We start from the raw sequence: 24124 nt of genomic DNA, 5'->3' as shown, positions 1-24124 counted from the left end.
GTACTCTCTCTTTGACAGTGATAGACATCTGAATAAATTCACTGTTTCATTGAATTTCATGAAAAGTTTAATTTGAGACAGAAAAGAAAACACGGTAAAGCCAGCCAGGTTGTGCACAAAGCTCAACAGACGAGGATGCTGAGAATCTTCACGTATTCGATATATTCCAACGGAAACGACAAAGCCTGGTTTCCTTTCAATTTCATCATTGTTTTCTAGCTATAATTAACATATACCATACCCACTAAAGCTACACAAAACTTAAAAATAAAGCAGTAGGAATTTGTTATTACACATACCTAATTCCTTACTTTTCAAGAAAATGTTATTATAAGACCAAGATACCAAGAGTAGTATAAACGTGCATGGCAGCACGCAAATCATGAATTTTTACACATAAAATGTTATTTATCAGACGCCAAAACTACTTTCTCTTTCAAAAAAATAAAATATTTGAAAATATTGATTTAACAACAATCAATTAATTATAACATAATCTGCTAATCCCTCACACAGATTAAAATATAAATTAGAAAAATGGTTAGTACAAGTTGATAAACGGCGTTCACATTTTCATGTGCTTTTGTTGACATTCCTTTGCTTAAAGATGACCCTTTTTAGCCATGATTTTGAAATATTCCTGAGCATGTTGACCACTTTTGAAACTCACATTGGTATGAGTTGTTCTCTCTCTCTGAGGTGTTTGCATGTTAGCATGCACTGTAGGGCAATGCCGTGGTTGCTGACAATTAGGGTTAGGTCTCACGTCACTATTAATTTGGTGAAAGATATTTGTGGCGTTAAGTAAATGAATAAAGGTGTGGTGGCTGAACATATATACACAGTGGTCATCAGCATCATGCAACAGAGACAGTATAGTCTCTGCAAATGTTCGTTATCGTAATTATTAGTAAAGATATTGTGACACTTTTGTCGCACCTCATGTCATTTGCCTCCTCATATGGGAATCCCTCGTCCGTGACTATCAAACCCACTCATCTCATTTCGTCTTTATATATACTCTACCACTTTCCCCTCTCCATTTTTCCTTTTTTCGGATATTTCTTCAACACCAAACCAATTCCTTATTCCACTCCTTATTATCTTTAATAATGTTTCCTTTCCATCAATAACATCTGAACATCTCACTACACCTTCAAACTTTTCAAAATCTCATAAATATGTTTGGTATGAGAAATATGAGATTTTTCATACGGATTTAGTCTTTGGGTACAAGTTCTGGTTCTTGGATTTTGAAAAGATTACTACTTTTGTTAACATTTTAAGTGATAAAAATATTGGTTTTGAATAAGAAGAAAAAACGGAACATGCAATATATATTTATGTTATGATATGCAGTGAATCATACAAAGTAGATAGGAATAGTTTTCTGTGTCCCCATTGTGATTAACTCAATCATTCATGAACAAAAGACTCTGACTTGCATATCAAAGCTATCTATTTGTTTGTCCACTTGCACGTGAATTGATGTAAGCATGAATTGTTTTCCCTTTTTCAAAAACAAAAAGTAGCGGGCAATGCATTGGAGTTGCCCCAGGTATCAAATTTTGACAGTGGGGTTTTATAACATATATGCACCAATATACCTGTCAATATAATATTATATCAGTTATATATTTATTTGCAAAAGCTGGAGAATTTTATTTTTGAGAATCCATCTAATTAGAAATTATTTTTATTTTATTGATATTGTCAGTATTGTCCGAAAGACTACTATATTCACAATGGAGAGGATCATGAAATTTTACTAAAATTGGGAAACAAAATTTGAAATGTACACATTTGATTTTATCGAATAAATTACTAACGAATAAAACTTGTTGCTAATTAAGTTATTGATGAATAAAATTCGTTGATAGTTAAGTTAATTTTATTGATAATTAAGTCAATAACTTTAAATACAATTTTATTGATAATTATATCAATTAAACAAAAAATACTGATAGATAACTAAATTTTCTTTAATGAATATATTAATTGTTAAATCAAATAAAATTATTCATCAATAATTAATATTTATTGACAAATTCTATTTTGTCAGTAAAAAATAGTGATAATTTATGTTTTTGTGTAATGTTTATTTAGTTTGTATTCTAAATAAACTTATATCATACCAATCCATTTTAAAATAGAAAAGTAATACTTTATTACAACAAATACATATCGTAAAATTTATATGTCAAACTAAAAATTGAAATCAATCTTAATTATAATTTAAATTCTAAAAAGTAAGTAAATATATAATTTTTTCTAATTTGAAATTATTTTTTAATTTTTTGTTTTCAATTAGCCCGTTTAGATGTGGGAGGATCGAGTTTACATTTTTTATTTTACTTAACCTGATAAACCATAAACCAAGTCATTAGACTCAATTTTCCAAATCTAATTGGTAAAGGGTGAAGAGATAATACATTCTTCAAATAATATCTCTTATTAAATCAATCCAATCATACCATTTAAAAGAATTGTATCTTTATTCAACCAAAAGACTATTCTATTTTATTGCCAACTAATTCCTCTTTACTGAATTTATCTGTCCTTTTATTTTCATATTCTAACTTTACATTGACCTTACACTTTTCTACATCTCTTTCTTTTCTATAATCATTATCTATCACATAAAGACATCACTTTTATTTATAAAATGTCAGACAAAGATGTTTTGTGGCCATTTTTTTTACCTATTGGGGAATGAATGTGTTTCTTGTGTTGTCACATTGCCTGAAATAATGTGAGGAAAAAAACAAGGCTTTGGGAAAATATATATAATAAAAGGACGATGTGGGCATGAACTTATTTGTAAGGGTGTAGATGTTCACCTTATTTGAAGCAAACTCCATCCAAATGCAATGGATCATAACATACCTACAATTTTACATTCAATGCATTAGTATCCAATAACAAAACCCTAATTTTGGAAAGAGGGTGGAAGAGAGAGGAATTGAGAATGTGAAATTGGAGTGCAGGAAAAAAGTCAGACTAATTTTAAAGCCCATTAAGATAAATAGTTTATCAATATTTAGGTCCAAATAAAGTGAAGCTTTTGCTTTTTGAAATAAACAAAGAAACATACCTTTTTATCCTCGCAGTGAGGTAAACAAAATTCATAATATCTTTCTCATTACACCTAGGGGTGAGCAAGATCGGGTCACTTTAGGACTCAATTCAACAAATCCAATCAATTCAGTAGAATTCGAAACTATCATTTTACGTGTTATATTCGACTTCTCATGTATTATTCAAATTCAGATTATCGGGTGCATAACGGCTAGTTATATTCAATGAACAAACAAATGAGAGAAGAAAAAAAAATTAAAGATATGGTTTGCAATCTAACAATTGGGGTTGTTTTCACACATTTGATCACTCATTCATGTATAGAATTAAAGAAATTAATAGTCATATAGAAGATTTGGTGGACAAAATAATAGAGTTTATTATGTCATTGGTTACCAGATTGATCATTATTAGTAAATAATTTCATTTTTAAAATATATACGTCTTAATGTGAGAAAATGTGTCAAAAGTATTATATTAATCATATGTAAAATAAATTTAAATTCTATAAATAAATTCAAGTTTTATTTATAAATAGATTCGGTAAAGTTGAGTTAGATTTGAATTAATTTTTTAATATAAGTATTATTTTTAAAATTTTGTTTTAAAAATTTTATTATGGGAAACTTGTTTCAAAATGTATCTATCAGGAAAATGTATTCCGAAAATCAAATTTAAGAAAGCTCGGTTTGAAAAATATTATATATGTTTCAAAAAAACATGTTTTGAAATTCCAATTCCTGAAAGCATGTTCTGGAAGGTATTATATATGATTCAAAAAAATTCATCATTTCAAATGTTCTGGAAGTCAATTTAGGAAACTTGAAAGCTAATTCTAAAAGGTGCGGGGGTGCAGCTAAAAATTATCAGGGTGCAGAAAACAAATGCCCAAACATAGTTAAGAGAACTTGCAAAGAGTAATTGAGTGTTTTATCCTATACCTCCAACATCTCATTCTGCAGTTCCAAAAATTTCAATTCCAAAAATTTCAGTTTTAACCTTCTGAGTACTTCCAACTTTTCTAAAATTTTATTTTTCAATAAATATATTTTTATTTTCTTCTCTCTCTTATTATAGACACTTTAATAAATACCTTTTTATTTTTTTTCTCTTTCTTATTAAAGTCTTCTGCACCATCTTAATAATAATTTAATTTAATTTAAAATTTAAATAATATTTAATATAATTTTATATTTTAATAATTATTAAAATATGATTTATATCATAATAATAGTTATATTAAATAAATAAAAATCCAATAACTAAAATAAAAGTAATAATAATAAAAATAAAAAATAAAATAATAACAACAATAATATAAAATTTGATTTAATATATTCAAATATATTAAATTATATTAAAATATTACAATAAATTAAACAGTTATTAAATTTTAAATAAAAACAAAATTTTAAAAAACTTATTTATTGAATACCGTAAAATATGTTAATAGTTTTTTATTTAAAATTTAATAAATATTTAATTTAATTAAAAATAATAATATTATTTATTATATTTTTCTAATTTAATAATTATTAAAATATTATTTATATTTTATAATAATTTTATTAAAAGAGTAAAATAAAATAACTAAAATAAAAGTAATAATAATGAAAATAAAAATAGTATTCAAAATCACATTAAAATATTTAAATATATTATATTGTATTAAAATATTAATTTAATTAAATTATTATTAAAATTTAAATAAAAAATTAAATTTAAAATTTGTTAATCGAATATAGAAATCAGATAATATATATCCGATTAAGAATTTTTTTAAATTTTGTTTTTTATTTAATTTTAATAATTATTTAATTTAATTTAATAATTTAATATAATTTAACATATTTAAATATATTAAATGTGATTTTAAATATTTTTTTTATTATTATTATTATTATTTTTAGTAATTTTAATAAAACTATTATAAAAATATATATTATATAAAAATATAATAAATAATATTATAATTTTCAGTTAAATTAAATATTTATTAAATTTTAAATAAAAAAACTGTTAACATATTTAAAATTTTTGTTCTATTTAAAATTTAATAATTGTTTAATTTATTTTAATATTTTAATATACTTTAATATATATTAATATATCAAATCAAATTTTATATTATTATTATTATTATTTCAATTTTTATTTTTTATTTTTATTATTATTATTATTTTAATTATTTTATTTTTATTTTTTTAATATAAATATTATTATAATATAAATCATATTTTAATAATTATTAAAATATAAAAGAATATTAAAAAATATTTAAATTTTAAATTAAATTAGATTATTATTAAGGTGGTGTAGAGTGACTTTAATAAGAAAGAGAAAAAAATAAAAAGTTATTTATTAAAGTGTCTTTAATAAGAGAGAAGAAAATAAAAATATATTTATTAAAAAAAAAATTTTATAAAAGTTCAAAGTAGATATGTCAAAAGATTAAAAATGAAATTTTTGAAGGTGCATATGAGATGTTAGAGGTGTAGTATGAAACACTCAGAGTAATTTTGGTAGTTTTGACAGTGTTATATAAATTTAAACTCTTTTAAAACAATTAGTTGAATATTAAAATGGCTAAAGCAAGGGTTAAAAGACATTGACTATGTTAGAAAAATTTGACTGAGAATTATTTCTTTTGTAATATCAACTTTTGTTAATTTATTTGTTTTTAAAAACGTCCCAATGGGTTTAGAGAAAATAATTCATGTAAATAATTTTTGCTTTAAATTTTAAATTTTTTTGGTAAACACGGTAGAATAAAATAGAAGAATACATGATATAACAAAATAAAACTATGATGTGATGAAAATATAATAAGATAAAAATATACCAATAAATTAAATAATCATTAGATGTAAAATATATCATGTTAAATAAAAAAGATTGGCATATAATTTAGCTAAAATTTATTTTTTACTAATTTTTGTAATATTAAATTATATTTATATAACCAATTTTATATTATAAAAATGATATAATACTTTTAAAATATAATTAATATCTCAAAAATATTTGAATAATTATTATTTAATATTGTAACAAAAAATACAGTTAAAATTGTTGTGTCACGCTAATTATAAATATTAACAGATATAACATAATATGTTAAATAACAAATTATGGTCCGTAGTATCATATAAATTAATATAAATAAAATTATACAAATTTTTATTTATTTATATACTTACTTTATCTTAAAAGTGTAAATGAATTGTATAAATTTTACAAAATTAATATTAAGATATAAATACTGATTGAAATGTATTTTTGAATAGTAAATGTAGTTTTTATATTTAAATTACTATTATAATTTAAATTTATGTTCAATATTATACATGGAAAGGAAAACAATTTATCCTATTATATTAAACTTAAATCAAGTTTTTATTAGAGTAAAAGTTCATTCACACTTAGAGGATACATAATCCAAGAAACTAGGTAAGATAAGTGTTTATTTATTTACGTATAGAGTTTTAAAATATATGGGATTTTTTTATTGAATATTTTTGAGGAAATACATTCAAAGATTATCTTAATGAGGAAGCCTTATAATCTAAAATGTTTTTATAAATAAAAAATATAATTATTTTATCAAAATTCATATACCCTTCATTATAATACAAATAAATGTTTTCATATAGTCTAAAAAGTTTTATAAATAAAAAATTTAGTTTTTTTTATCAAAATTCATATATCTTTCGTTCTAATACAAATATTTTTTTATAGGTAAAATTATGTAACACCTTCTATATTTCACATAAATTCCTACTAACATTTATTTTAAAATTTCCACCTGAGACTTATTTTTCACTCGTTACCATGTTACTGATCCATATGATTTCAAGAAGATTAAGAACCTGAAACACGAGCCAAGCAAATTAAAATACATTATATATGTGAATAAAAATATAGAAAAATTGCATAAAAAAATAATAAAAATAAACTTAGTCCATGAAAATCATTTTGATTTAGATTTCGTATATTATTTTCAAATTGAACTCTTGTCTCAGTTTAAATATGTAAAAAATAACATTAAATGATATGTTTTTCATGAACCTTTTTATGCAAATCAGTTCACTTTCTTTATTTTTCCCGTATTTTTTCTAAATACAACCTTCGATTTTTTTATTTATTAAAAACATAATAAAAATTATAAAAAAAAAGTCAAAATTACATCAACTCCTAAAATTCTATCAACTCAGACTCATGACATTTTTTGAAGTGTAAATACCATTTACATTAATATACTTTTTCTCGAATGAGCAAAATTATATTTAATATTTAACATATTAAAAGATTTAGATTCTATTCACTCATGAAGATAAATATGAAAACTAGAATTTGAGTGAATTTAAAAATAAAGTGTGTATTATTTTTGTTGAGTGATTTGAAAATAAAAGTAAAGAAATTTGAAAATAAAGATTGTTAAAGATTTAATAAATGTAATAGAATAAAATAAATATTTTAATAGATGAAAATATAAAATTATTATTTTATTCTATAATTAAAATTAATATATTATTATTTGATTATTATTATTATTAGTTATAATAATTAGTAGATGCGAATGTATTATTTGTTAAAATTACAAGTGAATTTTAGTTTAATGAAATTCACACTCTCTCGTGTTCTTGATTAGATTGTTTTGTGATTCTTGATGTATTGTTTCTCGTACTTTGATAATGTGGAAAAGAATTCTAAAGGAGAAATTTCTTCTGGTTGATTACTAAGTGTTGAGTGTATAAATGTATGGAGCTAAATATTGAGGTTGACACTCTAATGGTCATTTATTTTCAAGTAGAAAGCGATAAGACATGTGGTGAGAGTAGCAGAAGGTCATAGTCTATGAGTTTTTCCTTGACCAAAGACAATTGTAAAAGGACTAACCTTGTGTGGTAGCTTGGGATGGACCAACAATATTACCACTACAAGTGCATAAACTATCATAGTTTGACATTCATATTATATCTTGTTTCAGTAGAATAGTTGAGGCCGAGATATGAGTGTGATGAATCACCTCTGCTCCTTCCAGTTGTGCAATTATTCTCGTGTCTTCTTCCTATGTAGGGCTCTTTGAGAGAAAATGGGTTGGGCACCTGCAAAGGCACTCTGACGCTCAAGTTAGAAAAAAGGGTTTGACAGAACCTTTTTCAGTTCCAAACCAAGAAGAAAATCAATATCCTCCTTCTTAATTTCTCTCAGGGAAAAACGTACCTTTTTTCCTTCTGCTTTTTCATATTTATCCTAACAATTAAAATAAACCGTTTACCTAAAAATCCGGTTGGTTAGAGAATCTGACTATCTGGAAAACACAACCGTTATGTCGTGCTTGATATTGGGTCAGTTGACTCCATGATTTGCAACGTTATAGCCGGATACTTCCAACCGCTTGTTCCTTAATTTCTTAGGATTAATATGTCAATTTTGACTAAAATTGATCGATCGTTCTTTAGTTCAATCAACAGACGATCGTTAGACAGCGATCGTTGAATGATGATTGATGCCAAGGGCGGCGATGACAAACATAGGATGTCTCTAAACGATCGTTCTACCTAATAGGTGGACGATCGTTTAGAGATGACCATAAGATAGCTTTCCACTGTTTATCTTTAGTGGTCGCCTAGGTTATCAGTCGATTAGCTCAGGTAACCTACTATACATATCTAAACGATTGTTCTACCTAATAGGTGGACGATCGTTTAGAGATGACCATAAGATAGTTTGCCACTGTTTATCTTTAGTGGTCGCCTGGGTTATCAGTCGATTGGCTCAGGTAACCTACTATACATATCTGGTTGAGTCAAGTATACTATGTATGATTATTTTGTTTGGAATTGTGATATGTGTTGATGTCTTAATCATTTCATGATATTTTGTTTACATTAGCTTACCTTACTTGTTTTCTTTGTGCTTGGATTGTATGTTTTGTTCGTGCATCGATTATAATCATCTGATGGATGTAAGTAGAGAACGATGAGATATTTGTGGAACAAACTTTGGATGAAAAAATATATAATGTTTAGCATATTTTAGACTAACTATCTGTATATAGTTTTGATCTAATATCTTGTATATAAAGTTTGTTTTTATAATTACGACTAAATGACTTTAAATTAACTTTATATTTCAATTGGTTAACTAATCTATTTTATTAATTATATGTTAATTTCTTTATAATTTAATGAAGGTTACATTTCACTTGACAAATATCTAATTCACTGTACATGTTAAAATAACGATAATTGCATCATGAGATTTTCATAAAAATACTAAGATATTTTCGTAAAAGTAGCATAGGTAAATAATGAATACTTTTAAATCTTCTTTCTATCTTGAAGATCCTCTCATTCTTCCTTCTTTCTTTTAAATCATTTCTCCTATTTCTTCACAAATCCAATAAAGGAAGATACACAGTTTCCACAATTTCATCTTCTTCAATAGTGTATCCGAAAAAAAAATATTACCTTTCTACTAAATGATAGAATGAATGCTTATAAATATGTTAAAGAATATAATAAATAGTAAATATAACTTAATCTAAATCACCACCACACGCAACAATTATTGTTGTAATGAACTTATTTTTTTCATAAAGAAGATTTACAAATGATTAAATTATTTTCCTACAAATAAAGATGTAAAGACAGTAATCAAGCTTTTAAGATGCGCGGCCTTAATTTGACCCACCATTTAAGTTTTCAAGAACTCGTGTCGGCACAGCATCACCAAATACAAGGACTATTACAATACTTTTATACAAACAATTACTTAGTTTTGCTAAATTAATCCAATTATCATTTTCAAAAACTTCTTTAGCCTTTCGTCTAGATGGGTTGGTTGAGTGATCCACACAGATGTAATCGGCTAAATATAACTATATTTAGCACTTTCACCTTCAAATTTTAAAATTAAATTGGTATAATTCTTTTAATTTAATTTTTAAAAAAATTTTAACGTGTGAAATGATATTTTAAATTAATACATTCAAACTAAAATATTAATCTAAATATTAATCTAAAACGTTATTTAATATATAAATAAATTAATATCGTTAAATTAAAATAATTACATATTTATTTATGTATTGTGTGGGTCGACTGGCTATGACATAGTCCTACAATTAAACACGTCCAGCCATAAAATCATCCTATAATTAAACACGCTCGTTCATGAAATCACCCTACAATAAACACAGGGTCACGTAAACACACTAGTGTCATGCAAACTAGACGTCTTCAGCAAACAAGAACATGCTAAGGTAATTGAACGCGGCAGAGAAAAAATTGTTTCAAGTTTAGCATCGGATAACCTTTAACAGATACACCGTAAAATGAATATGAAGACTTAGATGACATACCGGACGACTTCCATAGAAAAAATTGTGCAAAGTTTAGAAGTACTAAAATTTTAAGTCATGAATAAATTTTTATTTTGTATCTAAATTTAATTGATTATATATATATATTTTAAATTATCAATAGTTAAAATTATGCACTTTATATTAACTAAAAAAAATGGAATATTTCAGAGAAATTAGTGATCTCAAATCCATAATTTATTTGTTATTTGAGAAGGAGTCAAACAAAAAAAAAGAAAAAAAGAAAGAGAGAGATGGCATTAGATTAGTCACCACCTACTCTAGTATTTTATGAGAAAATTATTGATAACGGCTCGTGATGATGAAAGGGTGCCCTGCTTGTCTCACATGCAAATGACCAATTGCAGATTTGATTCTATAAATGATGCTTATTTTAATGTCAAAACCGACATCCTTTGAGAAATTTGTTAAAATCAACCGACATGCTTTTTTGAGGTGCCTTGAAAAACACCAATCTCTCTCTTATAAACTCATTTTCTACTTTAGATCCATCAGGATCTGCCATGCCACTTTCACTTATATTAATCTCGTTTTCAAAGAGGGGAACAAATCTTCAGCATTTCCCAATTTTTATTATACTAAAAATGAAATATGTTAATATTTATTATATTAAATCAACTATTTATACTTTTAATTATATAATATTAAATTAATATAAAAAATATTATAAGTTATATATTCAAATAAAACGGATAAATTTTGATTATCTGAAATTACGCTCCACCTTGACGCATGAAATTAAAATAAAAAGAGGATTTTTTTACCTTTTTTGCATTCAAATTAAAAAAGTGGATCCGAATTTAAACCATATAAGATGCTTTTAAATGACTTGTGTTAATATTTTATTTGTTTTGTGTAATTGTGAGATTGAGGGCAAGTTATATGCAGTCATGCATTATAAAGATACGACCGTCGTAGTTGACAACTAAGAACTCAAGTTGATGCCTACCTAGGTTTAGCCTTCGAATATGAGGACATAGATATGAAACCAAAGTGATATAATAATTTAAGAATAATCACATATTCAAATAATTAAGCATAGTATATAGCATACACAAACGTATAATAAGGACAATTCCATTTTCGCTATTTAATTGACTAACTTTTATCATTAAGTCAATGAGATATTTTTTCTGTAAATAAAAAACAATCATTCCATGTGATTGGTGAAATCACTTGATTACAAATAAATATTTTATGCCTTCTTACTATTTGAATTTGTTTTTATTTGAATATGATATGGATGATATAATTTTCATAGTTTTAAATTAAGAAATCCTTGTTTTATTTGATATTTTATTTAATTTTTTTGAATTATAATTTTTTATCCTTAATTGGCGCTAAAAAGGAAATATGTGTGTTCTTTTTATTTTATTTATTCTATAATTTTTATATGAAAGCACAAAAGCGATTAGGGTTCATGTTAAATGACATTCCCAATAACAATAATCATTAGTGAAAATAATAATAAAGATAAAGATTTAAAACTCACAATTTTTATGTTTACCAGAAACCATAAACAAGAAAGTGAGGACGACGTGCAAAGCGCAAGAGCAAGAACAATAGTCATTAGAACAAGTGAGAAGTGAAGTGCAACTGATACAAGGAGACGAAAAGAAAGATTACGAGAAGACGAGAAAGAGAGCAACAAGGAGAATGCAAAAACGAAAACAACTAATACGTAGAGGGTGAAGTGCAACGAGAAAGAGAAAATTAAAAATATTATGCTAATTATAAATATAGACTTACATAAATATATTTCTAAATTAAAAATAATATAACTTGTATTTTAATACAAAATTATCACCGCTCATACTTAGTATCACAATTACACTAATAATCTACATAAAATATATTTTATTTTATTTCAAATTGTCATTATTTTGTCTTTTTATGTCAATTATCACTGAAATTGACAATTTTTTTTATCATATTTACAATTTTATTATTATTTTACTTAGTATAATAAGTGAATTATAATAAATATAATAAATCATTATAAAATTCATTTTTTATACTAATGAATAACAGAATATAAATGCAATCAAACATAATTTTTATTCAAAAAAAAAAAACATCCCAAAAAAATGAAAAAAATAAATTATTTTAATGACCAATAGAATCTTCACCGCACTCATGATTATCTTCACTACTGATATAAATGAAACTCATTACATCAGACTAAAAAAAAGGATAAAATTACATCTAACAAAAAGAGTCAAATTACTTTTATTTTAAAATTATCACTATACTTTTTTAACGTATCATTCTTATGTTTTTTTAACTAACGATTTGTTGTAATAAAACATAAATCATATAACATAATTAACTCATTTTTTAATGATAAAACGTTAAGGTTGTGTTGAACAGTAAAAAATTGTTTCTTTATAAAAACATTCCATAACATATATACAAGAACAAAAAAACAGAATCAGAAATAAACCTGTAAAATTATTTGCATTACAAAACTTAAAAAGATTTTAACTTTTATTTCGATTAACTGTTTTCTGATACCGTGGTAGCAAGTATAGTAAGCTAATCCTTCCAGATATCTTAGAAAACGTTGTTTTCTATTTTTACGAGAAAAAGAAATTGTATGTTTTCAAACTTTGCAAAATGAAAACATCAAAAACTTAAAACGAAACTAACCTTGAAGGTTGAAGGCGGCTTTTATGCTGAAACAAAACGAAATAAACATCTAAAAGAACACATGTACATAAAATTAATCGATAAAAATGAAAGACAATGGTAAAAAAATTAATCAACGAAAAACGAAAGAAAAAATGAAAGAAATGGAAGATGATGGTCTGGAAAGCGTGGAGAGAGAGTAGCGGCGCAAAGGAGATTACAAATGTGCAAGATACTCTGTTTGCGACATTTAACCCTAAATACATGTTATTACCTCAATTGTAAAATTAACTGAGACGATAAGGCTCTATAGTCTCGGTTCTTTTAGGAATCGTTGTCTACAGTCTTTCAAAAAAATTAAAAAATATATATTTCAGTTATTTTATGTCTCTATTGCCTCGGTTCTCTAAACAACTAAGGTCATAGACCTTTTAGGCATTGATTATCTGTAATTTGAAACAATATGTTTACGATAATTGTAAAAATCTCACCGCGTCATTTTATGCTTCGATAGCAACAAAACCGATGCCAAATCTGCTTCATCCATATTTTTTACTAGTGATTTATGAAAGAGATAATCGGTTGAACACAAACAATAATACGTAAATGCTTCATCCTATGTAAAAAAAAATCTGATTATTTTGAAAATATCCACCAAATGTACTACAATAATAAAAAATGAGTTTAATTCACATGGGAATTATTTTAACTTTTAATTTAGACAACCAGACGTAAAAATTTTAAAATTAGGCGTGAAAAGAGGTAAAAGAAAATATAAAATAAATAAATTCGGGAATGAAATTTGTCAATGCTAGAAGCTTAGAATCAAGGATAATTAAATATACGATGCTATATATGTATTGGGAGGTAGAGAAAAATAAATGTGGTTTCGTTCTTAATTAAGACGCAGCCTATGAAATCCAAATCTAAATCCAACGTTCCAAAAACACTTAGGGTCACAACCGTTTCAAAAATCTTTGGGACAGTTGCTCCTAAAAAACCAATAACAAGAATGGCAATTCATGCATGCATGTACTATGTATGAAGGAAAAAAAATAAAAGGTAAATGGTATACAAAGACAGTATAAAATAGGGTTCTCAACATAACCATCTTAAAGGAAAATAATGTCTCTAATGGCCTCTGTTTCTCTCATTCTTGCAATGGCCATAATATTCTTCAGTCTCCCATTTCAAATTTCAGGAAACCAGCATGTCTCTCCCCCACCACCTCCTTACAAGAAGCCCTATCACCATCCCAATCCACCACCACCACCATCTCAAATACTGCACCACCACCCACCCCCTCCTCATCCACTCCGCCACTCTCCTCCACCGCCAAACAAACCACACAAGTTCACATCTCCCCCACCACCACTGCACAAGTACCCTCCACCTCACCCACACCACTCACCACCACCACCACCACCCAAAAAGAAACCCTACAAATACCCTTCTCCACCACCACCACCACCACCCAAAAAGAAGCCTTACCCAGTTCACCACTCTCCACCACCACCGCCACCACCACACAATAAGCCATACAAATATCCATCTCCGCCACCTCCTAAGCCATTCAAACACCCTTCCCCTCCTCCACCTTATCGCTACTAAATAGTGCTTTCCTATTACACCACACGATACGGTAATCATTCATAGCCCACGTTCAAATTCAACATTTCTGCCAAACATAACATGTTTGTTTTTATACTTTCCTTACCCCATTCTTATATTTTCTTCACATGATTCATCATTTGTCCTCCTTCTGTATAATATTTCTCTTCTCTCTCTATATATCTCTGCATGTTATAGATATCAAGCATTCTTTGATCTTTTCTGTGATTTTTTGTTAAGCTTTTCATTTAAAATCTTTACTTATTTGATTGTGTTTTAGACATTAACTGATAGAGCCCTACACGTCTTTTCCAGGATCTAAAAGCAGAGGAAACCATGAACTGGAGGAAGCACTTCCAAATTATAATAGAATAAAAGAGGAAACTTTTCATATGTTTTCATTGGTGTTTGATTATTGTTCAGAATGAATTTTCTTTTTCTATTTTTAGTGTGTTCTATCATATTATAAGGTATTGTTCCGTCTATGCATTTACTTCATTTCGCCTGCATCAGTGTAATTTTTGAAGGTTGTCTGTTCGCGTATGGCTGGCAATGCAATATAAAAAATAAATATTCTATGAACATTCTCTTTGAACACTGACAAAAAAAAGTATTAATATTATTAATGATATGACAAAAATGACAATTAAGTGTTTATGTTGCGTAGATGTATCCATAAATCATAATGGAGTATAACTGTAAGGGTCGTGATGGTGATATTAATTATGACAGTGAGGGCGTGTTGATAATGATAAATGGTTATTTTGCTAATCAATGTGATGATAGTTATGGCGATCATAAGTGAATATGCTTAGTTATTAATTATCAAATAACTCAAATAATTAAATTAATTAACTTTATTATTTCAGTATATAAGGTGATCACTTCTATATTTTTTTCTTTATATATAGTGTTATCTATTATAGAGAATGAATTTCTGAATTATTAAAAAATAATACAACTTCATAATATACTAATATTATTGTCTTAAGTTTGATGTGATTTTTAAACGTCATGTATATAAATATATAAATATATATTAAAAAATAATACAACTTCATAATATACGAATATTATTGTCTTAAGTTTGATGTGATTTTTAAACGTCATGTATATAAATATATATATATATATATATATATATATATATATATATATATATATATATATATTATCACTATTTAATTATCTTTAATTATAACTTGAATGTTTATTTTTATTTTAGACATAACATAATATATAGCCACGTTTACATGAATTTTTTCCTTAAGGAACATATGACAAAAAAAAAAAACATATCTTAATGATTTTAAAATCAATAAATTCAAATATTTGGATATAATACTTGTATTGTGTTGCTTTGGCTTACCTCTAACTCTAATTAAATTGAAGATATAGGTTAGTATTAATATAAATAAGTATATGATTTAAAAAAAAGTAACATTTACATTTATAACATTGATTTTATATGAGGTTAAATATTCTTATGAGGGAAAAAAATCGTATAATTATGCATTGTCTTGAAATGATGACTAATAGTTGTCCACAAATCATGAATAAAAAATATAGTTAGTCTAATAATTAACAGTACTTTATAAAATATTACATCCAGTAATATTTACTCATCAATATGAATGTAGGATACAAGATACATCTTTCTTTTTGACAGAGATATCTATGTTTACAAATTACTTATAGTCAAGTGTGTTTTTAGAAGATTGAATAATCTGAAATTCAATATATTTATATGAATAATAAGTTATTAGTTGATTGTTACAGGTTACCTAATAAACTGAAAATCGATTTCTTATAACTTATAACATCGAAAAACGCTCATAAAGAAAAAAAAATATATATTTTGCTGGATTTACTATAAAAATCTATATATTTCATTATATTCAAGTACTTTTTATATGATGAATTAGGCAAGATTTTTTAAATTTCATATTAATTCTAAAAAGGAACTCTTATTAATGTTGCATTTAAATTGATTATATGAATGGTTATTTCTTATGTTTAATTAAAAGATTAAAATTAAGAAGAAATTTCAAAATACTTTTAAGATCATACGAGGAAACTACTAGATAGACAAAAAAACTTCATTGTTATACATAAATAAAAAAGATACTTCAAATAATATAAATGTAATTATGCCATATTTATATCAAGACATGCTTACAAAGATTTTTTTTTTTCAACACTCATTGTAATACACTTGAGTTTGATAGTTTACTATGTTAAAGTCAAAAGCAAAATATGGATTAATAAATTATGAACATATTGATCTTGTTAAGCAGTATTAGACAATCACTGACTAAGCTTCATGTTTCTTGAGGGGGCTTTCACCCTAATTTTCTCTTACATACATAAAAATTAGTATAAAAAGTAAAATGTTTTTTTTAAAGTATTATATTTGGTCTTTATAAATAACATTTTAGCATCCCTTAATGTTTTTTGAAGACTCACTGCTATAAACAATGTCGATAAATATCAAGCAAGATCGAGAGGTTCCTCCTCTTGCCCATAAATACCAGTATTGTTAAGAAATATCATGTAAAGTCGAGAAGTGTCATTCTTTTTGAGAAATATCAGACAAAGTTAGAAGTATAATGCAGGATTTTATAAAAGTACTAATATTAACTATAAGTACTAGAAATAATCGAGAACACCTTAACAAAAGGTATATGTAACTAATCAAACAATAATAAACATTTAAAACCAGTCACGGTGACTAAATAACGACTTAAGCAAGATTAAGAATGGCATTAATGTGTTCCTAAGACTCATTCAAGTAGAGACTCATTAAAAGTAGTAAAATAAAAATAGTAAGATAGGTAACCAATTCCAATATATTATAAACATATATTATTTCTTATCCTATTTATTATCATACAAGTAAACTTAAGTGTCATAGTATCTTTACAAATATTCTGGAACTAAGATTGAGAAACCTAAAGCTTTGAATCTAAGATAAAAACTAAAAAATAAAAATAAATACTCATAAAATCGAAAAATGACCATAAGTAGAAAACTTTTAGATACAAAGATTATTTAGAAAAACAAATACATATTTAAATTGCTTACAATGAGGGCTATAAACTTATACATGAGTATACAATCTTTAAAATAAGGAGAGGGTTAATATCATATGGTTTTATGTTAATAAAAATGATACTCTGATACCACCATATACGTTTAATGGTTGAATTTTGTAATAATATCATTGTCTTTTCATCTAACGGTTGACTCAACTTTTACTAATAGTTTAACTTTGCATTGAACCTTTCCATAACATTTGCGAACCCATCTCATTGAACTGGTTTTGAAAATTCTTTTCATCCTGAAACATTTGAATGGAACGATTTATTAAAAAGATTTTACGTTTTTATCTTTTCAGACAATTTTATTTTTTTCCATAGAAGTTTGATTTAGAAATATTTCTAAATTTAAGAAATACGAATTCCATAATTCTAAACCATGGTAAGAATAATAAATAAATTCCATAAAAATCAAGTAAATTCAATATTAATAGAATAAAATTAAAAATGTGATCAAATTATTACATGTAAGCCAATCTGTAAAATAAACTTAAAGTTTATTTGTTATTAAGTTCACAAAGTTTTTAACTCAAGTTAAAAAATATAGCATGTACATCTTAAATTCTTCTGAAAGCAATCAATATTACTAATGTTGTTAGTGTCATTCTACTAAAATTTGTATTATAACTTATTTTTTTAATGTTGGTATGCATGTTTAACTTCTTTTATTAATGTGTCTTTTACTTCTTCTTGTGTTATCTAGTTCACACAATTCTAATAATAAAACCAGAAGTAGATAAAAACAAAGACCTAATTAACAACTCAGACACAACAAAATGTTTTATATGCCTCTTTTTGTTTAGGATGACCTTTTTTTGTTTATGAAGATGTATTTGAAGAAAAATAAGGAAAGCGAAACACAAAACAAAAAATTAAAAAATATTAAATATTAAACTTTTTTCAGATAATCAATTATATTTTTAATATAACCAATTTTTAGGTAAATATTAATAAAATATTTACAAAATAATTTATTAATATTTATATTATTAATAACATTATAACATAAATGATTACAACAATTTAAAATAAAGTAAATCAATTTAATATTTTATAAGTATACGCATATATTATAAAAAAATAATATTTAGAATAAATAATATTAAAATAATAAATCAAATAAAATAACTTAATGTTTTATTAATATATTTGTTTTCAATACCATAACAAAATAAATAAGTAACATAAAAAATACTGAAATAATAAATAAAATACAATTAATGTTTTTACTTTTTATATTTTAAAATAATTTATTTTACTTTATTGTTTGTAATATGAATTTTGATTCTATAACATTTTTATTCTAGTTTAAACTTTTATTTAACTCTAATTTATATTTTCAAATTACTTTTACATGAAGTTACTTTAAAACAAATAATTTCACATTTTTTAAAATCTATACACCAGAATTTGATTTTATTACATTAATGATATTGATTTTCACTTCTTTTAATAAAAATAATTTAATTTTTATTTATTTATTTCGTTTCACTCTTGATTCAAACAAATAAGAAATTATTAGTTTTAACTCAATAAGAATTTGGAAAAATAGAGTTAAAAAATTATTATATATACATAATATTTTAATAATTCAGAGGTGACTATATTATAATATTCCTCAATCAAACTTGGTTGTCAGTAAGATGTGACGTTTAGCTAGAACCTACCCTGATCGTCAGACTGAACAAATGCACATGCATTACCACTTTATAAATGGGAAAGTTCAGCAATTTCACGTGTCTATTATGCACAATAAATATTTACTTTTTGTTCTATAATAAGTAGAAACTATAACAGAAAATATTTTTCCTATATAAATGAATTTACAATTATAATTTGCATTGGAAAATAAAAAATATAGTAAGTAAACTTTATAATAAATAAATATTTTTAAATATATAAGATGTATTTTTATATTCACAGTAAGTAATTTTAACTGTAATATAAACTTACTTTAACTATTAATAATTTATTTTTTGGAATCATTAAAATTTAATTCATGGATGAAGATAAAAGAAAAAATTGTAAATATAGATTAAATATTTTATCAAGTTGGCTAGGTATATAGATAGGTAGATCTGACCAATGTTTTGTCATTGTACCATAATTTAATCTTATTAATATGTTAAGTATTTTCTCAAATGCGTGTGTACTTGGTAAACCTTTACACTCTTCTTAATTATATTATTATTATAAATAAAATAATCAAATATATTTTTGTTTTTAGTAAAAATTAAAATTAATTTTTCTTTAAAACTTTTAATTTCTTTTTCTTTTTTAATTTTAAAATATGTAGATTTAATTTTTTTTAGCGAAATTTGGCTGATGTAGTATTTAAATTGTTTATATTTTTAATATATATTTTATTGATATTAATTTAGAAACATATCTAAAATGAAATATCAAAATTAGTTTAAACTTTCAAAGGAGACTATAGTTTTGACCAAGAATTAAAGAAAAATATATTTTTTACCTAAATAAAAGCAAGAAATGATGAGATAATATCAAACGTTTTTCAATTAAATAAGCTTAAAATTAATTTAACTACATTTCGTAGAAACTTGTGAAGTTCCCTAATAATGAGAAAAATAGAAAACAGTGATTACATTGGATAACTCATGAGTCTTGGCCTACTCCAGTAAGCTATTATAGGTAGAAATGCATAACAATGGCACGTGAATCGGTGCTTTCGGGAATGGAGCATAAAATACCATTTCTATTGAATAATTCACAATGTCAAGAAATAAATAAATAAAAATACACATTTTAAGAACTTACACTTGGCATTTAATAGAAAATTTGGGTGAGATTGATTTAAAATTGTGGAATCTTATTCTAAGCTTTTATATTTATCCCTTTTGATATACATTTGGTGAATGTAGTCATGTATAATAAAGTTAATATGGACCTGCATTGAATTATTAGGCGAGGTTTTCACTCATTAACCTTATCTCTAATACATGTTCTAACATATTTTAAATTTAGCTTAGTTTTTATGTTTATTTTTTTACATAATTAACTTCTAGATTGAACTTTGGTCAAATTTTAAACAATTTAATTTTTGTTCTCCTCGTAATAAACACAAGTTTGTATATTTTTATATAAAAGATTGACTATTAAAGATACAAATTAGCATATGTTTATTTATTGTGCGTGTTTAAAACCAAGTGTTTAGGAATTATGTAGTGGCGTTTTATGGATTTATATCAACAAGTGTTACTATAATTTTAAATTATTTTAAAGTAAAAAGGATTGTTCATGTCAAATATAAAATTGTATAAATATCTTAAATATGACAAGTACTTGCTAATAGAAACTCTTAATAAAATTAATATCAAGTGACAATTCCCAGTAGCAGTAAGTGGCTTGTGTCGCAAACTTAAGTAATTTAGGTAAGTTTAGATATACAATAAATGATAATAGAAGAAATATCCATATTACCAAAGTCCACAACCGTTTTAAGGATTACGAATATTAAAATTAATATGAAAAACCTTATACCAAAATAATAATTAATTAATTTGCTGATATTAACAAACTGAAAATATTCATCCATATTTCAATTCATAAACGTATCGATTCTTTAAGCATGTTATTAGGAGTTAAATTGTGTGATAATATATAGTTGAAATTATATTATTCTTTTTTCTATTTCTCTTTTCGTTCTCATTGTGAAAAATTATATAAATGTAACGTACAAATTCGTTTCTGATATGTTTTTTTCTTGTCAAACCGTGAATTAACAATCTATGGATTAAAAAAAGTACTTAGGAATTGTTTAACAAATTTCTTACCATGTTCAGGGAAAAACTAAAACGAGTTCCTTAAAATTAGTTTGTACATTTTTAAAAACTTTTTTTTTGTATATATATATTTTTTTTTTGTAAAGTTGTCTAAAGAAGTTTAGCCTACAAAAATGTTTGGGTTTCTTATTTTACTTTTTCTAAAAATATTTATTAAATTATACAAAATTCTGAAATCATTAAAACATGTAAAGATTAAACTTATTATAGTTTTTTTAGCGGAAATAGTTTAAATAAATACTCAATCGATAACAGGGAGGGATGAAAAATACGTAGTTTTTGTGTGCCTCTATACCATGTAGTACCACTTTAGACAAGTACTAAGATTCTGAAATTATGCATGAAGATGGAAAGCAAGTTAAAAAAATAATTTTATAAAATATTTTAAAACTCCATATTTTTATTTAAGTTTCTCAAGTGACACAGCCCAATCAATCCATCTCACTGTTTCAATTAAAAACAATTTAAGAAATATATAAGAAATAAAAAGTTGGCGAAGACATATACCCAGAAATCGTGCATGTTGGACCGAGTGATGTTTGGGTGCTAGAAACAATAAATAATTAAATCAAATTGTTTGTCTTTTCTTCCCACACAAAATGAAAAATAAAGGTCGTGTCAGCATTTTCTGACTAATACAGACTACACAGACTGGCATCCCTGCACTCATTTACTTTTCTTTTTTACTTCTACAAGACTAAAATTAATTCAAAGCCATAATTTATCCAAATTTAACCACCGTCTTAATTAAACGAATCGGTTGGCGAATCTAGGACAACACATAGATGCTTTTGGTTAACTATTTGTTATTTCCATCATGATCACAATTGAAGTTTTACTTCAACAACGTACATAATAGAAAGAATATATTAAAAAGACAATATAGATTATGAAAAAGTTGATATTTTGACGAGAGATCAGTAAAAAAATTCATAAAAAAGGCACGTAAGTATGAAAAGTGAATCAATATTCCAAAACCGTGTTCGAAAGGATCTCGAAGTCAATGTCACGAAAGCAAGAGTTCAAAGACAGAGCATTGCAGATAATTGATCGTGTTTCCAAGAAGGTGAGTCTAAAAGTGAAAAAAGTTGAGAATTAACTAAGGTGAAGATTGGAGGTAATGGTAACGAAACAAGTATAAAAGGAGATGCAGAAGGTCCTTTTAGAGCAACCAAAACCCTTGGAGGAAAATGGGGTCCCTAATGGCTTCTGCCACTATCACTCTTGCATTTGCCATAATCCTTTTCAGCCTCCCATCTGAAATCTCAGCCAACCACTACTCCTACTCCTCTCCTCCACCTCCCAAGAAACCTTACCACTACCCTTCTCCACCTCCACCGTCTCCTTCACCACCGCCACCCTACCACTACCCATCTCCACCACCACCACCAAAGAAGCCATACAAGTACTCTTCACCACCCCCTCCAGCCCCCACATACCCTCATCCACACCCACACCCACACCCCCACCCTCACCCTCATCCTCACCCTAACCCACACCCTTACCCTCACCCACACCCAATCTACCACTCCCCACCACCTCCACCACCAAAGAAGCCATACAAGTACCCATCTCCACCACCACCAGTGCACAAGCCATACCCTCACCCACACCCAGTCTACCACTCTCCTCCACCTCCTCCTAAGAAGCCATACAAATACCTTTCCCCTCCTCCACCGGTGCACAAACACCCGTACCCTCACCCACACCCAGTCTACCACTCCCCTCCACCTCCCGTTCACACCTACCCTCCCCATGTCCCCTCCCCAGTTTACCACTCTCCTCCACCATCACCTCACAAGAAGCCTTACAAGTACAAGTCTCCTCCTCCAGTCTATTCTCCACCTCCACCCCACTACTACTACAAATCCCCTCCTCCTCCTTACCACTACTAGATACTTCACACTACATGGTACGTAATAACATCTTCCAACATTTTCTTTCTCTTTTCTATCATCAGTATGTGAAATCTTTTCTCAGTAAGCTGTGACGTGGACTCATACACTGTATACGTGTTTTCTGTAGGATCTTAAATCTGAAAGCCATGGACGGGAAGCTGCACTTCTTGCCTGCAGATTCACCGAGAATTATAAATGTTTATCAATTGTTTACAGAACCGTGTTTACTTCCATAGTCATTATGCTTTTCTTCTATTATTAGACAGTTGTAAGGCATGTGTTCTACATGTGTCTGCACTTGTATGAATCTTTTGTAATTTTCAAAGTCTGCTTTATCAACCTCACCAAATAAATTATTCCTTCCCATGGGATTCACTTTTCCCTGTTTCTCACCCTTTTTATACTCCTCGTAATATTAATAATTTACGTTTATAATTAATTATCGTTTACCAATATTGTATCTAATGCTATATTCGGAAGCATATTTGAATGGAAAATTTGAACTTTTAATAAACGTAAAATAATACCCATCGTACGTTAACGTTTTGGTGAGGAAAATATATATATCCGTGAACAAAATCTCCGTGATTAACGCTGGAATCCTCGCCTGAGTGTAAT

General features: G+C 26.2%; 1 protein-coding gene and 1 long non-coding RNA gene across 2 annotated transcripts; both read left to right on the top strand.

Annotated features, from left to right (window-relative positions):
• The first annotated feature begins 14223 nt into the window (after positions 1-14223).
• On the top strand, positions 14224-15289 carry LOC128195928 (uncharacterized). The gene is made up of 2 exons (XR_008247844.1): positions 14224-14738; positions 15023-15289. It is a non-coding gene; the product is annotated as an uncharacterized LOC128195928 (long non-coding RNA).
• A 7326-nt stretch (positions 15290-22615) lies between these two features.
• On the top strand, positions 22616-23885 carry LOC108325371 (extensin-3). The gene is made up of 2 exons (XM_017558436.2): positions 22616-23520; positions 23634-23885. Exon 1 carries the CDS (start codon positions 22799-22801, stop codon positions 23501-23503), a length of 705 nt encoding a protein of 234 aa, XP_017413925.1. The 5' UTR covers positions 22616-22798; the 3' UTR covers positions 23504-23520; positions 23634-23885.
• The last annotated feature ends 239 nt before the right edge of the window (positions 23886-24124 follow it).

Source organism: Vigna angularis, chromosome 3 (genome assembly GCF_016808095.1).
Source record: "Vigna angularis cultivar LongXiaoDou No.4 chromosome 3, ASM1680809v1, whole genome shotgun sequence".
Lineage (NCBI taxonomy): Eukaryota > Viridiplantae > Streptophyta > Magnoliopsida > Fabales > Fabaceae > Vigna > Vigna angularis.
Note: the sequence above shows the minus strand (reverse complement) of the source record. Positions and strands in the feature narration are given on the sequence as shown.